Source organism: Pongo abelii, chromosome 13, assembly GCF_028885655.2.
Source record: "Pongo abelii isolate AG06213 chromosome 13, NHGRI_mPonAbe1-v2.0_pri, whole genome shotgun sequence".
NCBI lineage: Eukaryota > Metazoa > Chordata > Mammalia > Primates > Hominidae > Pongo > Pongo abelii.
In genome coordinates this window covers 104743248-104763714 of record NC_071998.2, presented here as the reverse complement: position 1 = coordinate 104763714, position 20467 = coordinate 104743248, and the positions used below count along the sequence as shown (strand labels likewise).

The 20467-nt window shown below is 53.9% G+C and overlaps 1 protein-coding gene across 10 annotated transcripts in view; it reads right to left on the bottom strand.

Moving 5' to 3' along the window:
* Positions 1-7213: 7213 nt before the first annotated feature.
* RGS3 (regulator of G protein signaling 3) overlaps positions 7214-20467 on the bottom strand; it is a 136778-nt gene continuing 123524 nt past the window's right edge. For 9 of the 10 annotated variants that reach the window (XM_002820128.5, XM_054520483.2, XM_054520485.2 and 6 more), the window contains 5 exons: positions 13622-13686; positions 10485-10586; positions 10037-10098; positions 9252-9418; positions 7214-8185 (listed from right to left, as the gene is read on the bottom strand). In XM_002820128.5, the coding sequence (XP_002820174.2) occupies positions 8000-8185; positions 9252-9418; positions 10037-10098; positions 10485-10586; positions 13622-13686 (582 nt within the window). In that variant the 3' untranslated portion in view covers positions 7214-7999. Of the gene's footprint in view, positions 8186-9251; positions 9419-10036; positions 10099-10484; positions 10587-10677; positions 11060-13621; positions 13687-20467 lie in introns of those variants that run through there. The other variant, XM_024252319.3, reaches the window with a different exon arrangement.

Below are 20467 nucleotides of genomic sequence, written 5' to 3'. Positions count from 1 at the left end.
AGACAGGGTCTCACTATGTCATCCAGGCTTGAGTGCAGTGGCACCATCACAGCTCACTGCAGTCTTGAACTCCTGGGCTCAAGGGTTTCTCCCATCTCAACCTCCTGAGTTCACCACCATGCCTGGCTGAGTTTTTTATTTTTTGTAGAGACAGGGTCTCACTATGTTATCCATAGTGAGGCTCATAGTGAAGCTGGTCTCAAACTCCTGGCCTCAGGTGATCCTCCCACCTCAGCCTCCCAAGTGTTGGGATTACCCGTGTGAGCCACTGCTCCCAGCCTCCTTCTAAACAAGTGTGGCCATGTGCTCAGTTCTGTGTCATGTGACAGTTTCTGAGCGCCTTCTCTAAGACATAACTGAAATTTACCTTTTACCCCCTCTTTCTTGGCCTCCAGCCTTGCGTGATGGCTGGAGCTCAAGCAGCCATCTTGGACAGGAAGCGGAAGCTACCTTTTGAGGATGGCAAAGTAACAGACGAAATCAGGGTTCCTGATGATCACGAAAAGGCCACACCAGCACTAGGCTGCTTCTACCCGAGTTTCCTTTATGAGAGAGAAAGAAACTTCTACCTTGTGTTTTTGTCACTTACAACAGAACTCAATCTTTACTCATGCAGTGGCTTCTTATCCAGACTTTTTGTTCATGGGCTTGTCCTGTGCAACCCACCATGCTAAGCAATATATGGCCTTTTATCCAATAAATAAGTATTTATTAAGCACCTACCATGCGCCGGGCACTGTGATTAAGGCTGGGGACACAGTGAGAAGACGGACAGGGTTCCTTCCCCAAGGGGCTTATGCTCGAAAGGAAGAGACAGCAATGAATGAACGCATGCGTGTATGTAATTACAACCTGTGACAAGAGCCATGACAGAGAAGCAGGAGGCTTTGGGAGCAGTCAGCAGGGGCCCTCTTATAGTCACGGTTATCAGGGAAGGCTTCCCTGAGGCAATGACATCTAAACCAAGCTCTGGAGAAGGAGGGAAGGAATACAGCCTACTACTGAAGAGCACAGGCTTCAGAGCCAGCCCAGCCTGATACTGAGTACTGGGTAAACTGAGACCCAGAAAGTGAAGTAAGTTGCCTGAGTTTACACAACTAAGTGGAAGAGCTGGGAGTTCCCCTAAGCAATCTGCCCTCAGGCCTGGCCTCAGGGCACTGTGCTTTAGTGATTAATAATAATAGCTCTTAACTCCCAGGATTTTGGGGAGCATAAAAAAAGAAAATGTCAGTCAAGTACTTAGCACGGTGCCTGGAAAATATTAAATGTTAGCTATCATCCTCATCCTCCTCCTCCTCATCATCATCATCATTAACTAAAGGAGCAGGGGAAAGAGTGTTCCAGGGAGGGAGGACTGCATGTGCAAAGGCCCCAAATGGAAGGAAGCGTGGTGCATTCGAGGACAAGAAGGCAGACCAGCGGGGCTGAATGCAAACAGCTCACCCCTGCTTTTATTTGATCACAACAACTGTACTAGGTAAGAACTATTATTAACTAGTTATTATCTCTTTAACTCTTTATAAATGTGGAAACAGTGGTCCAGAGAGGTTAAGCGACTTGCCGAAGGTCACACAATAAAGAATCATCTGAACCTGGACTCAAGCCCAGGTCTGTCAGCCTCCAAAGCCCATGCCCCCAGTTACCATTCTCCCCTGCCATGGAATGGACAGAACTCGAGAGCAAGCCAGTTCCTTGCTGCAATAGCACCTCAGAAGGAAAAGCTATACAGCCTGAGGCGTCAGAGTCGGATGGCCCCTAGAGAGCACTTTGAACACGCCCCATCCATTTTTAAGATGGGGAAAGTGAGGCCCAGCGAGGAAAGGGACTTGCCACAGACAGATCAGCAGCAGAACTGGGCCTATATTCCCAGACCGGAGGCTGTATTCCCCTCCAGTCTGGTGGGGGGCATCAGCTTTGCCTTTGTTCAGGCCCTTCTTCTTCTTTATATCTCCCTGGGGATAGCAAACTGAGCTGACTCCCCTGAGAGGGGCGGTTCCAGCGGGTGCTGTGTTTGTATGTGCTGGGGGTAAAAAGTGGGGATGGACTTTGCCTCAAGGGCAGGAGCTTGTAAAAAACCAGCAGATCAGATCCCCAGCCTGGCTGGAGGACATAGAAGGCAGTGTCCCCAGGGGCATGAACCCTGTAGACTGTGGGGCTCCTTGGTAAACAGACTGCTCCAACCAAGTAGGCCTTCCAGTCCCCTGCAAAGCAGCTAAAAAGAGCCCTAGCAACTCGAATACACAGCTCACATCCACATGTGCTTACGCACACACGTGCACACACACCCCGCCGCATACAGAGGCAGCTTGGCCTGGATCCCAGCCCCTCCACACCCCACAGAGCACCATCTGCCCCTTCCGAAGGTCCTCACGCAGGAGGAAAAGCTGGATTCTCCTTGTGTGTCAAGAGAAGACGCCAAGGACCAGAGCAGAGAGGAGCCTCATCCAAGGTCACACAGAGGTTTGGGACAGATCTGAGCGCAGAGCCCAGAACTCCTGACTGCCAGGCCAGCTACCTGATGAGGCAGATGCTATTTGGTTGCCTTTGAAACAGCAGGCAGGCAGGACCCCGCTGAGCCCATGTGGAACCTAGGGCCCAAACCCCACCCCCTTGGGGCCCTGCCTGTGTCGTGTCTGTTGTTGAGTCACTGGCCTTGGAGCAGATGCGGGGGCAGCTTCCTCCTGCACAGCTGGTTGGGGCTTGGCCTGACTGTGCCTCCTGGACCAGCCTCCCTCCCTGTGCCCCGCAGGGCACGCTCCCTCTGTGCCTGGCCCCGTGCTGAGGGTTCACACGTATTCATGAACCTGCCGAGTCCACGCGAGTCCCAGGAGGTGGAATTATTATTCCCATTTCATAGTTAAAATAACTGAGGCTCGGAGAGGTAAAGCAACTTGTCACACAGCTCTACCAAGAACTGAGATTCCTTGCAGGACCAGACATCCACACATCCATAAACTCACCTATTCCTCGGACTTCCTTAGAAAAATTCTGCCCACAAGCCAAAGAGAACCAGCATCAAAAGCCCCCATGTGCAACTCCAGCTGAACCACTAAGTCTCGCAGACTGGCTGGAGGTGTGGATTCTTTTGGAAAGCCCTGGCTGAGGCTGCCTGGAAGTCAGGGATAGAGGTCCCCGTCCCTCTTCAGCCATGACGGGCTGTCCACTTTCTCTGAACCCTAATTTTCTCATTTGTAAACTGAAAATAATACTCAGCCCTTCCTCCCAGGGCTTTGTGAGGATCGATGGCAATGAGGCATGGAACGCGTCGTGTGTGCCTCTGCGTGGTCCTGGCTCCTATTTCTACCTGCCGCCTGGCACTGCCCTCCCCACCCCCAACCATGCCTCCACTCTCTTCTGTACCCGGACCCGGCAGATGGGATCAGTCCCACAGCTGTTCCTCCATCCCCCACTGCCTCCTCCCACCCAAGGAAGGGAGCACCACTGCAGCAGGGGGCCCAGGGTACCCCTTTCCTTCTCCCTTCCCTGGCTAGGGAGAGGACAGGCAAAGCCAGATGTTCCACAAATGTTGCCAGTTGTTAGCAAAACAACAACAAACAAGTGGCTTCTTTGAGACCCCTGTCAGGTCCATTGCTTAAGGGCCTGAGAGCTCTGAGGGAGAGGTGGGGCTGTGGGGGAGTCGCCAGGAGCCTGAGGTTTGGGCAGGAAGGGAGGTGAAGCAGAGAGGCCTTCTGGGGTGGGATGTCAGTGGGAGGAGTTTGGGGGGGGACAGTAGGCTAAGGGACCAGGGGGTGCAGAGGCAGGGAGGTAGGGCGAGGAGCTGAGAGTTTGGTGCAAGTGAGAGGAGCAGGGAGGAGTGAAGCTGGAGAATCTGGTGGGTCCAGAGGTGGCTGCCTGGGCAGGAGGCATGCAAGGGGTAGCACTAACCTATCCCTCCTTCCCCACCCCACCCCAGGACCTGACTTCAGAAGGAGAGAACTTTGGAACCCCTAAGGGGCTCCCAGGCCCTTCTGAGCTCCATCATGGAAGGAATCAAGCAGAAACCCAGGGGTCCTAAGAGCTGGGCAGCAGTTTAGACTCAATGGTCTCTTCCAAGCTGGAGAGTCTAGGAGGCCATAGCTGGCCCAAGACAGGTCAAGAGAGCATGTCACTTACATGGCAGAGGCCGAGAGCATGAGGGACTTGACTCTCCCACCAGGAGCCTGGCTGCAGTTGGCACCTCTGCAGCTGTCATCTAACTGAGTGGCACCCCCTCCTGCTGGCATCCAACTGAGTGGCACTGCTGTGCCCTCTTGCCTCTCCACCCACCACAACCTATTTGCCAGCTGACCCCAACTGCTCCCAGCAGGGCCAAGACTGGGCAGCGGTACGGGAACAGGCTGTTTCTCACTTACTCCCTAGAATTGGCTGGCTTTGTCCTCCAGCAAAACTGTTCCTGGAAGGACAAGGATCTGGGGTCTGAGACTAAAGGCCCCCCCATCTTCTCTGGCTTGGGCAAGTGGAGAATGTGACCTGTGACCCTGAATAATGAGATCGCTAACAGCAGCTCACGGTTATGAAGCACCTACCCCACGCCATGCACTGAACTAAACTTGTTGCATGCACGACCTCACTTAGTCATTGCGACTCTGGGGTAAGTGCCAATGCGCACAATTTATGGATGAGAAAGCCGAGGGAAAGAGAGGGTACATGACTTCTTCAAAGATTTGCAGCTAGTAGTAAATGGTGGAGCCAGAGACTGAGCCCCAGAGCCTGACTCCAAGGCCCTTCACCGCTACGGTGAAGGGTGCTGCTTCCCTTCCCTCCCCTCAGTCTTCCCATCTATGGGATGGGGAGGAGCTGGATGGAATGACATCACAGCTCTGTGATCCCACGTTGACCACCTGGAATTGCCAGAGACCAGAGAGCACTGCTCCTTCCTCTCCTGTGAAAGAAAATGGGAACCAGCCCAAATGACACTGTACAGATGAGGCAACTGAGGCCTAAGTGGGCAGAGAATGTACCCAAGGTCCTCCAGGGAGCCCAGGCAGGGCCTAGGGCAGGGGGACCCAGACGCCTTTCTAGTCTGCCCTCCAGCTGCCCTGCGCAGCCAAAGCCGCTCGGGGGCCGAGGGAACCGGGGTGTGAGTAATGGAAACCAGGCGGTGGGGCCTTCCGAAATAGGAATTCCATCTGCCTGACTTTGTTCTCCTGGACTTTGGTTTCCGTGGCAACTCTGGGAACCAGGAGGTTGGGAAGGTGGAAGAGGGAAGGCCTGGCCCTAAACTGAATCCCTAGAATCGAAAGAACTGGAAAGGTGGGTCTTCTTGTGGACCCAGTGGCTCCTCCCAGCAGAAGATGTGAGAGAGGCCAGGTCAGGCAGGGAAGTCCTGGGCTCAGACCCAGTGCTGCCTCTACCATTTTGGGAGAGTAGGGAGTAGTATTATAGTCTTCCCCGGGCCCCAGTTTTCCCAGCTGTCAGGTCGCCAAATCTCAGGCCTGGAAAAAACCTGGAAGGTGCCCTTGTTCAGAATTAGGAGCATGACTCTTCCCAGGCCCTTCCAGCCTCAGTGAGACACTGAGTCTCTACAGTGGGAAAGCTCTTCATAGTTTATAAAGCCCAATGACACTCATTGCCAGGTCCTGGAGAAAGACCCAGCGCCACTCCTGGAGGGGCTCACACTCTGGTGCCAACATGTATCAAGCACCTACGGTATGCCTGGCCCCAGGTTAGGACCTTTCTGCAGAACTGGCTCACTGGCTCTTCATCCCAGCACTGAGAAGACAATAGAATCATCCCCATTTTTGCAGGCTCAGGGATAGGCAGTGACTTGCCAAGGTTACAGAGCAAGTCAGTAGCAAAGACAAGACTCAAACCCAGGAATGCCTGATTCCAAAGCCTTTGGAGACAGAAAAACCCATGCCTGACTCAGTACATGTGGTAAAGGCTAGTCAAGGAGAGGCCACGGCTGCCGGGGAGCAGAGGGAAGCGGGTTCTCTGCTGAGCTGGGCTCCTGTTGTTGCACAGAAGATTCTTCCAAAATGGGTTTCAAGGGTGAGCAAGCATTAGGGGTCCCATTTGCAAGACGGGCAGGAAAAGTTAGGTGCGGTCAGAGTGGCAGTCAGACAGCCCACCTCTTCCTCCTGATGAAGCCCTACCGAGCATCTGCTCCACACCCAGGCCCTGGCCCTTGTCCCCTGTAACTCTGAAGAGGGCTCAGTCCAACTCCCTGAAGGCCTCCAGAGACCAACAGTTCTGATCCTCTCACTGTGCAGAGGGGCCAACAGGGCTGGCCTTGCCCAGGTAGATGAGTGAGGGGAGGCAGGGAGGAGGGAGCTATACAGCCCCATGTCATCTGCAGCTCCAAGTCCCCAAGACCCCGGGCAGGGAACAAGATCCAAGGAGACAGGGCCCAGCTCCTCCTGCATCAACTCCATCTAGCTTCATCTAAGACAGCCCTGCTGAGCCAGACCCCACCCTGGGCCATGCCCTGGCCGCTGGGGAGGTTGTATATGTGGGGTCAGCTTTGGCATCAGCTTGGCCTGGGCTCTGAGCCTCTTCTGCCCACTTCTAGGCAAGTGGCCCAGGTCCTCCCTTGAAGGATGCCCTGGGCCTTTCCTAAATTTGCGTCTTCTGTTAGGTAGGAGGGGAAACAAAGGCACAATAGGGAAAGCCTTGCCCAGGGCCACAGAAAGATTCTGTGAGTCCTATCTCCTGTCTCCACAGCTGTTCCTTCTGTCCAGAGGCCTCCATAAGGCCGCCACCACCCTTCCTGAGATTCTGGCCCCGTCCACCTTCACCAGGCATCCCTGCACCACATGAAAGTTCTATTCAAACCTCAGGGTGTGGTGAGGCAGAGAAGTGAAGGAACTTGCTGAAAGACATGTGGCCAGCTGGCGACAAGCAAGGACTCCATCCTGTAGCCGGCAGAGCCCAGGCTTTGCAGCCAGTCAGACTTGGGCTGAACCCCTGCCACCTGCTGGCTACGTGATCTTCCCTGTCTGTGCTTCCATCTCCTCATCTGTAAAATGGGGATAAGCCCTACCTCCCAGGCTTGGGGAGGAGATGCAGTGACCACTAGGATGTGTGGCACGGCGCCTGGCACAGAGGAAGGCGTGGGAGAGCAGCCCTCACCCGTGTATCAGTGTATCGGGCTCCAGGATGGGGGCAGGTGATGGCAAGAGAGCAGTGGCTGAATCAACAGCCCAACGACCAACCCTCCCAGCCAGCCCCAGCCACCCTGGGAAGGCTTGAGACCAGGAACACACAAAAAGGGTCAAGAACAAGAAATAACACAGGCCTTTTATTTGCTCCAGAACTCGGCTACTGTGTGGTCTGAGGGTGCCATGCTTTCCCAAAGCCCCCGAGGGACACTCCACCCAGGGGGTGCCAGATCTCTGTGTGTAGCCAGACTGCAGTGTCCCCCCAGGCTGCCTTAGTCCAGAAGGCCAGCTGCCTGCCACCGGTGCCTGAGACGAGCACATCCCCTGAAGCTAGAGAATGGTGTCCACCTTTGCATGGCAGCTTCTCACAAGGCATTGGCTAAAATATTGCACTTGTAAATCAGGAAAACTGATGAGGCAAGGGTTTCCTATTACAGGACGACGTGCCAAGCATCCAACTACTATTTAAATAAATAAAACTCAAAGTGGGGGTCTGAGCTGCGAGCTCCAATGGCCCTCCAGGAGGGCCCGAGAGCCCAGGCCTGGACCTCCTGCCCCATCAGCCAGTTCTTTAAGGAACTTGGTCAACGCAAAGCCTCCGTGGTCTCCGCAGCAGGGAGCAGCAGCTCCAGATCTGGCTTGGCCGGGGCCCCTGACCTGCCAGGGTCCTTGGGCCCCCTCGTACCGGGGCAGTAGGGACCCCACGGGGCCCATCCTTCTACTCCTCCAGTAGCCTGGGCCTCTCTTGGTCCAGGCCTCGCTTCCGTATGTCTATCCGTCTGTCCAGAGACACAGCCTCTGGGGGCTTGCTTGCCCCCTCCGTCACAGGGGGGAGGGAGGCAGGTGGGCAGGGGACCCAGCCCGCCTGGTGTGAACGCTGAGCTCGACTCCAGTGGCCCCTAAAGCGGGGGACTCATCTTCTTCTGGTTAATAAGGTCCAGGTAGAGGTCAGAACGGAGAAAGCGAGGGTACGAGTCCTTTTCCATGAGCCCAAAGATGCGCTTCTGTGCCAGGTCGAAGCAGCCCCGCGTGACGCTCTGCAGGTTGTCCTTGGTGTGCTCCCGCGTGTAGGAGTCCAGGTTGACCTGCGGAGACAGAGGGGGACATGGTCAGGGCTGCCTGCTGGGGACTGACCTTAGGGTGCATGTGTCTGGAAGGGACCCATCCAGCCTCTCACCTCCAAGCCCCTTTGCCCCACATCTTAAGGTTCATCTGAAGTAGAGACCCTCAGACCAGAGGATTCAAGTCCTGGCTCAGTCATTTCCTGTAGGGCTGGCAGCATTTATAAGGCTGAAAATACCACCCTGAGGGTTAGGCTTCCTGGGTTCAAATCCTAGGAGTGCCACACCTGGGTGTGTGACTTTAAGCAAATCACTTAAGTGCGGTGAGCTTCAGTTGTCTTATCTACCAGCTAGGAATAATAGTACATTCCTCAAAGCGTGAAAACCAAGCAAGATCATCCATATAATGTGCTTTGCACATAGTGCCTGGCACACAGTAGACACTCAATAGATGGGCGCAATTATGATTTGTCTGTCTAAGACTGTCTCCTTTTTTTTTTTTTTTTTTTTTCGAGACAGGGTCTCGCTCTGTCACTCAGGCTGGAGTGCAGTGGTGCGATCTCGGCTCACTGCAACGTCCGCCTCCCGGGTTCAAGCGATTCTCCTGCTTCCTGCTTCAGCCTCCCGAGTAGCTGGGACCACAGACACCCATCACCACACCTGGCTAATTTTGTAATTTTAGTAGAGATGGGGTTTTGCCCTGTTGGCCAGGCTGGTCTCGAACTCCTGACCTCAAGTGATCTGCCTGCCTCGGCTTCCCAAAGTGCTGGGATTACAGGCATGAGCCACTGTGCCCAGCCTGTCTCTTCGTTTCACAGGCTGTTGTGTGGATTAAACATGAGAGCGCATACATAAAGGGCTTAGCACATGTCTGGCATACGGCAGTGCCTTGGTGGTGGCCATTTTTATTACTAACTGGGATTCTGTTCTTCCCCTGATCCTAGCTTGCATCTTCCCCGCTGGGTACCTGGGCTCATGGAGTCATTCTGGCCTCTCCCCTTCCTGTGCTGCTGCTGGCTGCCACCTTGCAGCTGAAAGGCCACTGGGCCCTGGGGATTGGAGAAGCTGAGGGTCTGCCCTGAGGTCCTACCTCCTTGCACGCCTGGATTGCGATGTATTCAGCAAAGATCTTCTTGGCCTTGGATGCCATCTTGGACTGTGACTTGACCTTCTTGAAGTCCTCACAAGCCAACCAGAACTCCAGATTCTCCTCGCTGAACTCAGTGCGAAGGAAGGCTTGGAACACTGCTAACCCGTCTATGAGGAGAACAGATCCTGGGGTAAGAGGCAAAGTCAGCCTCTCCTGCCCTTAAGATGCCCCAGCTTACCCCTACAGGACTTTGAAGATGGGCATGCTGGGAGCTGAGTACAATGCCCATCCCCGACAGCCAGGAGCCCTGGGATGTGGCCCCAGCCCTGCCACTGCCTCTTTCAGGGTCTCAGCCAGGTCTCCCCGTCTCTATGCCTCAGTGTCTTCATCTGTGAAATGGGGACTATCAATTCTGTCTCCCGGAGCCCTGGGAGGAGCCGATGGGACCCTGCCCATGAGATGGCAGGCACATTTGGCGCCGTGAAAGCCCTCAGTACGTAGAAATGTTTATTCTTATTCTGGGAATATGGATCTGAGCACACAGGTCCCATGGGCCTCCGGCAGGCAGTGCCAGCTCACATGGACAGGGAGGGGCTGGCAGAAGCTGGCTCCAAGGCCAGACCAAGGGCCTCGGCTTGGGCTCAGCCTCTCTGCAACAGCAAGGACACCCTGACGGCCGAGGAGAGGGAAGGCGGCCTCTCTAGCACCAGCTACACAGGGTCTGGATGGGGGCAAAAGGGAGAGGGAGCGAGGGCACAGGGAGGGGGCAGGCAGGCCCAACTTACATTTGTGAACCAGCAGCTTCTCCAAGGACTCGCCCCACTTGAGGGCTTCCTCTGAGGTGGGCCTGAGGGGTGAGGGAGGGAACACTGTGAGGGCACTGAGAGGCATGGGAACCTGGGGGGAGGCTGGGCCAGGCGGCCTTTGTTTACTGCCCTGGGCCCAGTTTGCAGCTGAGCCCAGCTGGGGCGCCCAGGAAGGAGGCCCACCCTCTTTCCTGGGGCCAGGGTCCCTTCCAGCCCCCATCTCCACCCACCTAGCCTTCCCCCTAGGGCAGCTGCTCCCTGTGAGGATAGCTGCTTGCCAGGTACCCGGCTCCCTCTGTGAGAGCCTCTGTCTCCCCAGAGCTGGATCCAGCCGGCAAGCCCCTTCCCCTCAACCCTACCACTCAGTCCTACTCCCCGGGGAGCCAGTGAGTCCCCAGAGGGTCCCAGGATGCCAGGGAGGACCTACTTGAATGACTTCATCATCTTGTCTGCCTTGCCCGCAGGAGGGGCTCCAGGGGACTCGTTCCGCCGTCTGAAGATGCCCAGCTTGTTCTTCATGTCCTTGGCTCTGGGGACAGAAGCAGAAAAGAAGGTTGCTCAGCCTGGCCCACTCGCCCCTGCAAATCCAGAGTCGGGAGAGCTGGGTCGAGGGCACCTACTCCTTCATTGTGTGTCGCCTCTGCAGGTTCCCGTTGCGAGTGAGGTACATGCCTCGGAGCATCTCTGTAGGGCCCCCCACCTTGGGGCCGCAGATTGGTCTGCAGGAAGCACCACTCTGGCTCCTGTCCCCCACCCCGCGTCCTGGGCAGCAGGCAGCAGCGGTGCAGGCTGCAGCCACACACGCTCGCTGGAATCCTGGCCTGATGACTGGACTCCCAGGCACAAGCCGGGGCTGGGACTCAGACAGGAGGAGCCAGGAAATGGGAGGCACCAGGAGGGGGAGCGGAAAAAAAATTCCTTCTGGCCAACCCGGAGAGGGAGCCGTGAAACGGGCATGTGTCTGCAAGGGGCAGCCTCTGGGGCCGCCCCGGCAGGAAGCCAGTCCCAGCTATTTGTGACTGGCCTCCTCGTTACCATGGCGGCAGGGCGACAGTGGTGGGGGGTGGGGGACAAGTCAGCAAATTGCTGAGAGGGAAGGAGGGAGCCAGGGGAGGCACTGCCCACCAGGGTGGCAGGACTGGCTATTTTTAGCCGAGAACCATTTTTAGCCTTGCCGGTCCCCAAGGAGGCAGCAGAATTCAGCACTGGGTGAAACTGCTGGCAAGAAAGGAGTTAAATGCCTCTTGCTCATGTTCGCCCCCCTTTTCCCGAGACCCCCTGTACAGGGCACCTCCCAGAGAATGGCTCCTGCCAGCCGGCCTCTCAGCCTCAGTCACCTGCATTGGCGACATCCAGTCATGAATATACAGCAGGACCCCAACGTCTTAGTAGTTTTAAGCCTGAATAACTTCAGAAGTACAAGTCCTATAAACTTACAAAAACACCATTTTAAAGTTTAATTATTTAATGTCGTGTGCATAGTTTTGTGATTTTCAAATAATAAATGTTTCACTTTAAGTTTTGGTCTCCATCCTCCCAAAGATGGAAAATGCTGACTGAAACCACAAATGAAAATGAAAAATTGATTATTCAAAAATCACAAAACTAAAGATGTGCAAAAGAAAGTTAAATAATTAAACTTTCAAGGGGGTTTGGTAAGTTTGAAGCATTTATACTTCTGAAGCTATTCAAGCTTAAAATGGCACTAAGACCTAGACATCCTGTCTAATGAAGGACAGTCCTACAGGGGAGGCTGAGCCCAGGCTCTGGAGTTAGTCTTGGGTTCAAATCCCAGCTCCAGCAGTTACCAGCTGTGTGCCCTTTGACAAGTTTCCTGACCTCTCAAGTTTCCTATCAAGCTTTTTTCTCTGTCAGGCTGTTTCCTGTCAAACAGGAGCCAGCAGGCTAGGTCTCCAGGTCCCAACTCCAACGCTTCCTTGCCATGTAACTTAGCCTCTTTGCACAGTAGTTTATTCATGTGTAAAATAAGGGTAAGGTCAATAAGAAAGAACGGAACGGAAAATAAAAGTAGTGGTAAAGATTAAATTAGATCACATATGAAATATGCACAGTACAGTGCCTGGCATAATAAACATTAATGGTTATTCTTATTATTACCCTAGATGTCCTAAGACTCCTCGTCTAAGCTTTTAAGAGTGTGAGCTTCAGAGGCCAGGCGTGGTGGCTCATGTCTGTAATCCCAGCACTTTGGGAGGCCGAGGCGGGAAGATCACTTGAGGCCAGGAGTTTGAGAACAGTCTGGCCAACATGGCAAAACCCCCATCTCTACTAAAAGTACAAAAAAAATTTGCTGGGTGTGATGGCACACACCTGTAATCTCAGCTACTTGGGAGGCTGAGGCACAAGAATTGCTTGAACTTGGGAGGCGGAGGTTGCAGCAAGCCAAGATCGCACTCCAGCCTGGGTGACAGAAGGAGACTCTGTCTCCAAAAAAAAAAAATGTGTGGGCTTCAGGCAATTCAAAAGGCAGCACCTACATTGAAAGGAGGCTAGACAGGGCTGCTCCAGCACCCGGGATGCCTGCCCTCTGCTGCCACACACTGCTTCCCTACACCTCCCACTTCCAGTGCCATATTCAACAGTCCTGGCACCCCCTGGATCCTCTCTCATCCTACAAAAGGTTAAGTGAAGATGGTTGGTGCAAGGGACTGTTTTGGTTTATGCATTTCACCTTGCTAACAAAGTGCAATTGGCTGTGGACTAAGAGAAGCCAACAGTTGCTGCAGAAAACTGGAGAGGTCAAGGCAGCTGGGGTGAGGAAGGCTTTCTAGGGTAGTGGACCCCACCCAAGGTCAAGGGCAGGGAAGAGGGTTGCAGGAGGCTCCTCCCCATAGCCCAATTCCTGCCTAGTGGTGGGTGCTAGAGGACCTGGTGGGGAGGGGCTTCCTCTGCGGGGGTCACTGTGCATGCACCCCACTGCCTCCTCCCTATACCTCCCCCGAGTCTCCAGGGCCTTAGGCCTGGGGGTAGAAGGAGACCTGAGAACCCACACACACATCGTTTTCATTGACACCTCTAACAAACACCCCATAGTATAAGAAGGCCTGAGTGTGGCCAGAAAGGCTTAGGGAGTGCGGGATTCGGCAGTTGGGCCAGCAGCGCCCCCTCCCGGCAACGCCTGAGACTATTAGCATTCAGGAGCTCAGGAAGAGAAAGAAGAGCCCCATGACTGTCAGTTCCACCCTTTCTCAGGTCACTCGTGGGCCCAGAGGGAGCAAAGGAGTTGTTGAAGTCACTTGGTCCCTGCTTGGCTCAGAAGCTGGGCTAAAGCCAGGGCAACTGGGCTGGTTGCCTCTGGTTCACTGTGGCTTCCCGGTACTGAATCAGCACTTTGCATCACTTGGAGAGAATGCTTAGGACCCAGGTGACCCCACTTTGGGGTCACTGCAAAGTTCCAAGATCCAGTTTTTCCTTGGTGTCTGTCTGGGGTTGTGTGCGGGACCAGGCACAACCTCTTCTCCCCAGCTTGACCCCTAGAGGAGAGACAAGCCCTGGGGCAAGGGAGGAAGAGGAGCGCAGAAGCCAGGGATCTTCCCAACGTACAGGTTTTTGCTCTTTCTCTTCCGGGAGGCTTCGTCATCATCCCCAACAGTGTCAGCCCCGCTCATCTGCGGAGAGAAGACAGACACGATGCAGTCTGGGCACCCAGGAGCTCCTGCCTAAGTAAAGAGAGGCTCAGAGACCCAACAGTCCCTGCCACCAGCCCCTTCCACCCCCAAACCCCCACCCCCGGCACACAGGTGAGGGAGGGGAACCCCACTGCTGGGAACAGCCTGGTCATGAAGTGGAATCGGCCTGGCAGAATCTCCGGCCACAGGGATCTCCTCCTGGGACATTCAGGTCCCCAGCTCACTGGGGAGAAGCCAGACAGCTGGCACTCATGACAGAGGCTTCACTGCAGGCAGTGAGCAGGTGAGAGGGCAGGGCTTCTGCTGTGTCACTAGGCCAATCCCTGCCCCTCTCTAAGCCTCTATTCCTTAGTTTCTAAAATCAGGATCATAATGATTAAGTCAGGATTCTGAAGTTCAAAGGAGACCTGAGATGGTCAGCAGTGTATAAAATAAATCATTACACAGGCCTCAGCGCACCTCTCTTGCCTTATAGCTTTCCATGGCTCCCTAGTGCCCTCGGGATAACGTCCAAACTCCATAACATGACCGGATCTACCATCTTAGGATCAGGGCAGAAAGTTCCATTTAATATCAGTTACAACTCCTTCAGTTATCTCTCCAGCCTGGCCCCTACTTCAGCAACCTCCTCGACTCTGCCTTCCAACCAACAGAAGGTCTTCATCTCCATGTGCAATTCCTTCCCTGGGGGATGCTTTTGTGAGTCTCCCACCTGCATGGATGGATGGATGGATGGATGGATGGATGGATGCATGGATATGTGGATAGGTGGATGGATAGATGAGTGGATGGATGGATGGATGAATATACGGGTGGGTGGGTGGATGGATAGATGAGTGGATGGATGGATGGATGAATATATGGGTGGGTGGATGGATGGATGGATGGATGGGTGGATGGATGGATGAGTGGATGGATGGATGCATGAGCGGATGGATGGAAGAGTGGATGAGTGGATGGATATATGAACGCATGGGTGAATAGATGGATGGGTGGGTGGGTGGGTGGATGGTAGATGAACGCATGCCTGAATAGATGGATGGGTGGGTGGGTGAGTGGGTAGATGAAGGAGTGGATGAGTGGATGGATGGATGAATTACACCTTCATTTAGCTCATACTATAGGCCAGGCCCTGGATAGGGTATAATTCAGATACTATCTCATTAAACCTCACAATAAACCTATAAAGTAAATAGAGGCTCAGAGAATTTAAGTCACTTCCCCAAGGAGACCCAGCATGTAAGTGACAGAGCTGGAATCTGCCTCAATTCAAGGCCTGTGTTTCTCCACCAGAGGATGCTGCTACTCAAAAATGCAAGGTCGGAACACATTTTAATGTTTCCCGTGAAAGACTCGGGAAGCGCTGCCTCCTTCCTGAGAATGCTGCCCCACCAGAGTTGTAAACACACACGTGTGTACGTGCACACAGGGGCACACGCCGTATGGTGTGTGATTTCAGAGCAAGGGTTTGGAACCAGACCTGGATATAAATCCTGCTTTCACCAACGTTGGGTGTTTCCTAGCCTCTCGGCTTCCATTTTTTTAGCTATGGCTTAGGCATAGTGACAGCCACTTCACAGGGCTGACGGAAGGTTCACCTGGATAAACTCTGGACCCCAAGGCCCAGTCCTGGCACCCACGCTAACCTCAGTAACCAGTGGTCATTGCCCAGTGAGTGTCACCACTGTCACCATTCAGGGCACCCTTCAGTGCACATACAGGCTGCAGTCACGCTGGCCTGGCAAGGCCATGCCCAAGGCCCCCACTCGTGGGAAAGAGCCCTCGGGCCCTGGGCTTCCTCCCATTCTAACCTCAGCTTCCGTACTTTATCGGCTCCACACAATGGGCCTGGGGACCACTCCCACCCAGCCGCCATCCCCAGCCTCTGCGCTGCTGGGAAATGGGCTCTTCCTTCCACTGCGGGGAGGAGAGTGTCTTCGGCAGGGACTGACCCAAGTCCAGCAGCCTGACAGAGGAGCTGGGCAGCTCTGGCCCTAGGAGTTGGCCCCCTGGGCTGCTGGGGAAACCCCAGCACCAAGAAGAGCCTGTGAGCCAAGGAGAAACTGAGGTGAAAAAATCGGGTTCTGATTCCCAGCCCTAGGGACTCACCATAGCTGCAGGGAGGCTTTGGCCTCTGACCTTGGAGGCAGCCAGAGTGGCTCCCCAGACTTCTCCCTCCCACAGCTGCCTCAAGGCCTGCCCAGGGCCCAGCCTGCAAAGGCCCTCCAAAGGGATTCTCCTTTCCATCCTCTCCCCACTGTCTCACTACGTGACCCTGTCCGGCTGAAAAGCAGATGGAGGTGAGTCCAAGACCATGCAGCCCTTCCTTCACTCCAGGCAGAATCCCTGGGCCCTGCCCAGCCTCATCCAGCCACCTCCAGGGACTAGGAGCTCACCACCTCTTGGAACAATAATTATAATTCTTACTGTAATTATAGCAATGATTAAGAGTGTAGATTTTTAATTGCCTGGATTTGAAGCTTAGCGCAATCATTTATTAGCTCATTGACCTTAGCTCAGTTACATCCCTCTCTGTGCCTCAGTTTCCTTATTTGTAAAATGCAGGTAATAACTGGACTTCCCTCAAAGGGCTGTGGTGTGGATTATGTAAGTTAACACGGGGACATGCTCAGCACAGTGCCCAACACACAGCAGTGAGCAAGTACTCTTAGCTAGCATGGGTTTTGCCATTATTTATTGAGCGTTCACTACATGTCAGGTGCTGGGCCAAAGTGTTTTAACATACTTTATCTCATTTAATCTTGGCAACGATTCTAAGAGCTAGCTACTGATATTTCCCCTCAGTGTGCAGCTGAGGAAACCGATGCCCAGGGCAGTTTGGTAACTGGCCTGGGCCCTCTGAACTAACAAGTAGCAGAGAATTGTGGTCTGGGTCCAGAGCCCACTAGTGACTGAGGGCTCGTCTGTGAGTAGGGCTCAGCTGGCTTCCCCTATTGGTCCTGGTCGGACTTCTGGCGCTCCCTGGCCATCCATGGCTGCCCTCTCTGATCCAGCCCAGCCTGGCAGGCCCCATGGAACCACGTGGAAACAGTGGATTTAAACTCTGTACTTACTTGTTTACACATCCGAAATAAGTCTTTAGGCTTTTTAAAAATAGGAGGCCTGAAGGTATTATCATCCTATTATCAATAGGAGCTGGAAGGCATTTTGGGGGTCCTCTCGTCTGATCTCTGACCTACGTGGGAGCTTAGTGAAACAGGGCTGGCACCCGCTGTGGACCACCTCTGCCCAGGCCAGTCCCCTGCAGGGGAGGAAGGAAGCAGGGCCAGGGAAGGGCTGCAGCCTGTGGTCTCCTCACTGTCAAAGAATAGCCCATGACCCTCTGTGCTGAGCCAGATACGCTGGAATAGAATTCAATGGCAGCATCCTGGACCCAAACACAATGATTCTCCGGGGCTTCCTTGACTCCCCAGGAAAAAGGCCTGTGGATCTGCTCTGCAGGGCCTCCGGGGAGCAGCCGGGAAGGCAGGGGTCTGGCGGCAGGGGGCACCATGAGACCACTCAACCCAGCACAGGGCGCCAGACCCAGTGGACGGCCGGCTGGAGAACTGTGGCGGGGGTAGGGGAGGGGGCTCTCCCTCTCTGGACTCAGTCGGCCCATCTGTGAGATCACCATGGTCGAGCAGACCATCTCTGAGGTCTGCCTGTTCTGACATTCCTACTCGCAGTAGAAATTGCTCAGCACACAAGAGGGCAGGATAACAGGGGTGTGGACAGGAGACAACGTCGAGACTGAATGTCACCCTGTGGCAGGCAGCATGCGCTCTGGGCAGCCTCAGCTTATCCGCACAGCAGCACAAATGACCAGCCCAAGCTTTCCATGTACTGAGCCCTGGAACCCTTGGGACAACTCCCAGGGGACTCCGTGTTCCATTTATAAGAGAAAACTGAAGCTCAGAGAAAGAAGCAATTTGGCCAAGGTCTCAGAGCCAGGGTGGAGGAGGCAGAGCTGAGACTTGAACCTGGGTCTGTCTGACTCCACAGCCTGAACATTTCACCCCTCGCCTCTTCACCTTTTGCCTGGCATTGCCTGGGAATAGTGGCCCATCAGCATCAGGGGACCCTCCCAGAAGAGCCGGGCCAAAGCCAGGAAGATAGAAGTCATGGGGGAACCCACCGCTGTCCCTCTGCCAGTCCCCCACCCCTGGCCCCTCATCAGCATGAGGTCGCAGAGTCTAGGGTAGAGCCACAGAGGACTGACTGGACAAGGGTGAGGCCTCGTCCAGCGCCATCAATCACTTGCTGCTGTGTGGCTGGCAGCAAAACATCTCTTGCTAGCCTCAGCCTCCCACTGTAGGACGAGTGCCTGTCCACCTTGCAGCAGTGTCAGGAAGGTGAGAAATGGGGTCTGGTGGTACTTTGAATGGTGGCACAGCCAGTACTATCCTGGTAACTGCTCTTCTCCCCCTCCCCCTCCGCATCACATGATTACCATTTATGCAGCACCCACCAGGTGCTGAGCGCCAAGTACTGCCCTAAATGTTTTACCTGTGTTAAGCTATTTAATTTTCCCAGCAACTCTAGGAAGGAGGCATTATTACCATACCCATTTCACCAAGGAGGAAACTGTGGCTCACAGAGGGGCAGGGACTTGCCCAAGGCCCAGTACCAGTAAGAGATGGAGCTAGACCATGGTGTTTGTCCCATCTGGGGCTTCATCTCCTCTTGACAAGTTTTGTACTGAAGCTGCTGGTGGAAGAGGGCAGGATATGAATGGCAAAGGGCTCAGGGACTGGTGTGTGGAAGCCACATGGAAGGGTGGCCACCACCAGGCTGGGGGCAGCCTCTGATGTCTCCGCCAGCTCAGCCACTCAAACCCAAGAAAGGAAGCGACCGGCTAAAAGTTGGTGGGACAGGGGAGGGTGCCAGTGGGAACCTTGGGAACCCAAAGGAGGAAGCTGAGACAAGAGAGAGCTGGTCCAGGCCTGCTGGACTCCCAGGCAGGAGTATCTGTCCCAAAATAGGAGCCGAGGCCAACTGAGCTGGGGAATTAGATAAATGCATACACATGAATGTGTGTGAATTTATCTGTATATAAACAGTTTTATTGGAGCAAGTGTGGTGAGGGGATTAGAACTGGGAAGGGTGTAGTGGGGGAATCAGGATTGGGAAGCCCAAGGCAGTTGGGCCTCAACCGCCCTCCAAAGTGGAGTGGCCAGGCCTGATCTGAGTAAGCCTGAGGCCTTGCCTTGGAAGGACAGCGTTCCGGACTCTCTCCTGTAGAAACCATCAAGAAACGGCCTAAGATGGTGATATTCAAACTTTGGCAAGATCATGATCCCTCGGGGCATGTTTAAAATACAGGGTCTGGGCACCACCCCTAGAGATTCTGATTCCAGAATTCTGGGTATGGGGACTAGGAATCATATATTAATTACCTCCCCTTGGTGATTCCGGAGCACACCACAGTGTGAGAACCACACACGCTTACAGATGAGGAAACGGAGATTTAGTTCCAAGGCCAAAGTTCAAGACCCTTTTCTGGAGGGCCCCAGCCTGCCCTGTGAGAATGACTAGCTTTCAGCAGAAGGCATCTCCCCAGAAGGCAAGTCTGCCTTCTTGCTAGTGGCTAAGAAGCTAAGCAGGCTTCTGAGGACATGTCCCAACTTGGTGAGGAAGTATGCTGGAATCCATTAACGATGTCTGCCATGGGTTGGAGGGAGGAATAGCAGCACCTGTGCCAGGCATCTGCCCTTTAGGAATGCTCTGCTCTAGCCAAAGAATGCCTGCCTCTACCTCTCTGTTTATTCTAATCTTGTTCAACCTTCAAGGCCAAGCTGAGAGGTATCTTCCTCCAGAAGCTTTTCCTGATGGCTTTAGGCCCTGGGGTCTGTCCTCCTGAAGTTCTAGATCTCTGAGTCAGTTGCGCTCCATGAGCACTGACCACCCCTACTCACCTGGCCTCACACCAACACCTTGCACTGGCTGTTGCAATTCAAGAGAAGGAGTGGGGCCCAGCATTCCCTGAGGGCCGCCTCTCATGTGGCTAGTGTTATCAGGCACCAGCCTCTTCCATTCATCCTCAACCATTCTGGTATGTGAGTGCTATTAACCTCTACTTTTCAGAGAAGAAAACTATGGCTCAGAGGAGTTGAGTGACTCAACCAAAGCCACATAGTAAGAAACAGAGCCCAGACCCAAACTAGCTGGTGGGCTTCAAGATCATGGCGCAATCTGTTCAGTTAGGCCACTTCACACAGGTAACTTATTTCTCTCAGGCTGAGACCAGCCTCACACACTTCTGTGGCTCCTGCTATGTTGCAGCGCGCAGGGCCTGGTACACAGCAGGAAATCAATAAATACTTATTTATCTACATATAAATATTCACGAGAGGCAAACGGTGTGGTGGTTGATTAAGAGCACTGGCCCTGGAACCAGATTCGAATTCTGGTTCAGACACTGATAAACTGTGTAACCTGGAGCAAGTTAGATAACCTCTCTGTGCCTCGGTTTCCTCTGCTGTAAAATGGGCACAAAAATACTATCTACTTCAAAGGGCTGTTGTGAGAGTTAATGAGTTCATGTAAACTGCTTAGGATAATGTGGACACGGAATAAATGTGTGTTGTCATTGTGACTGGCTGATGGATTTCTAGTCTGGCTAGGCTGTAACTATTTTTCCAGCTACTATCTCAGATCTTTTAACTCCAAATACGCAATGGCCTGGGCTAAGCTACACCTGCTCTGCTTTCTGTGGGGACCAGTGGAGCTATAAGAACACAGCATCTGGAATCCTAAA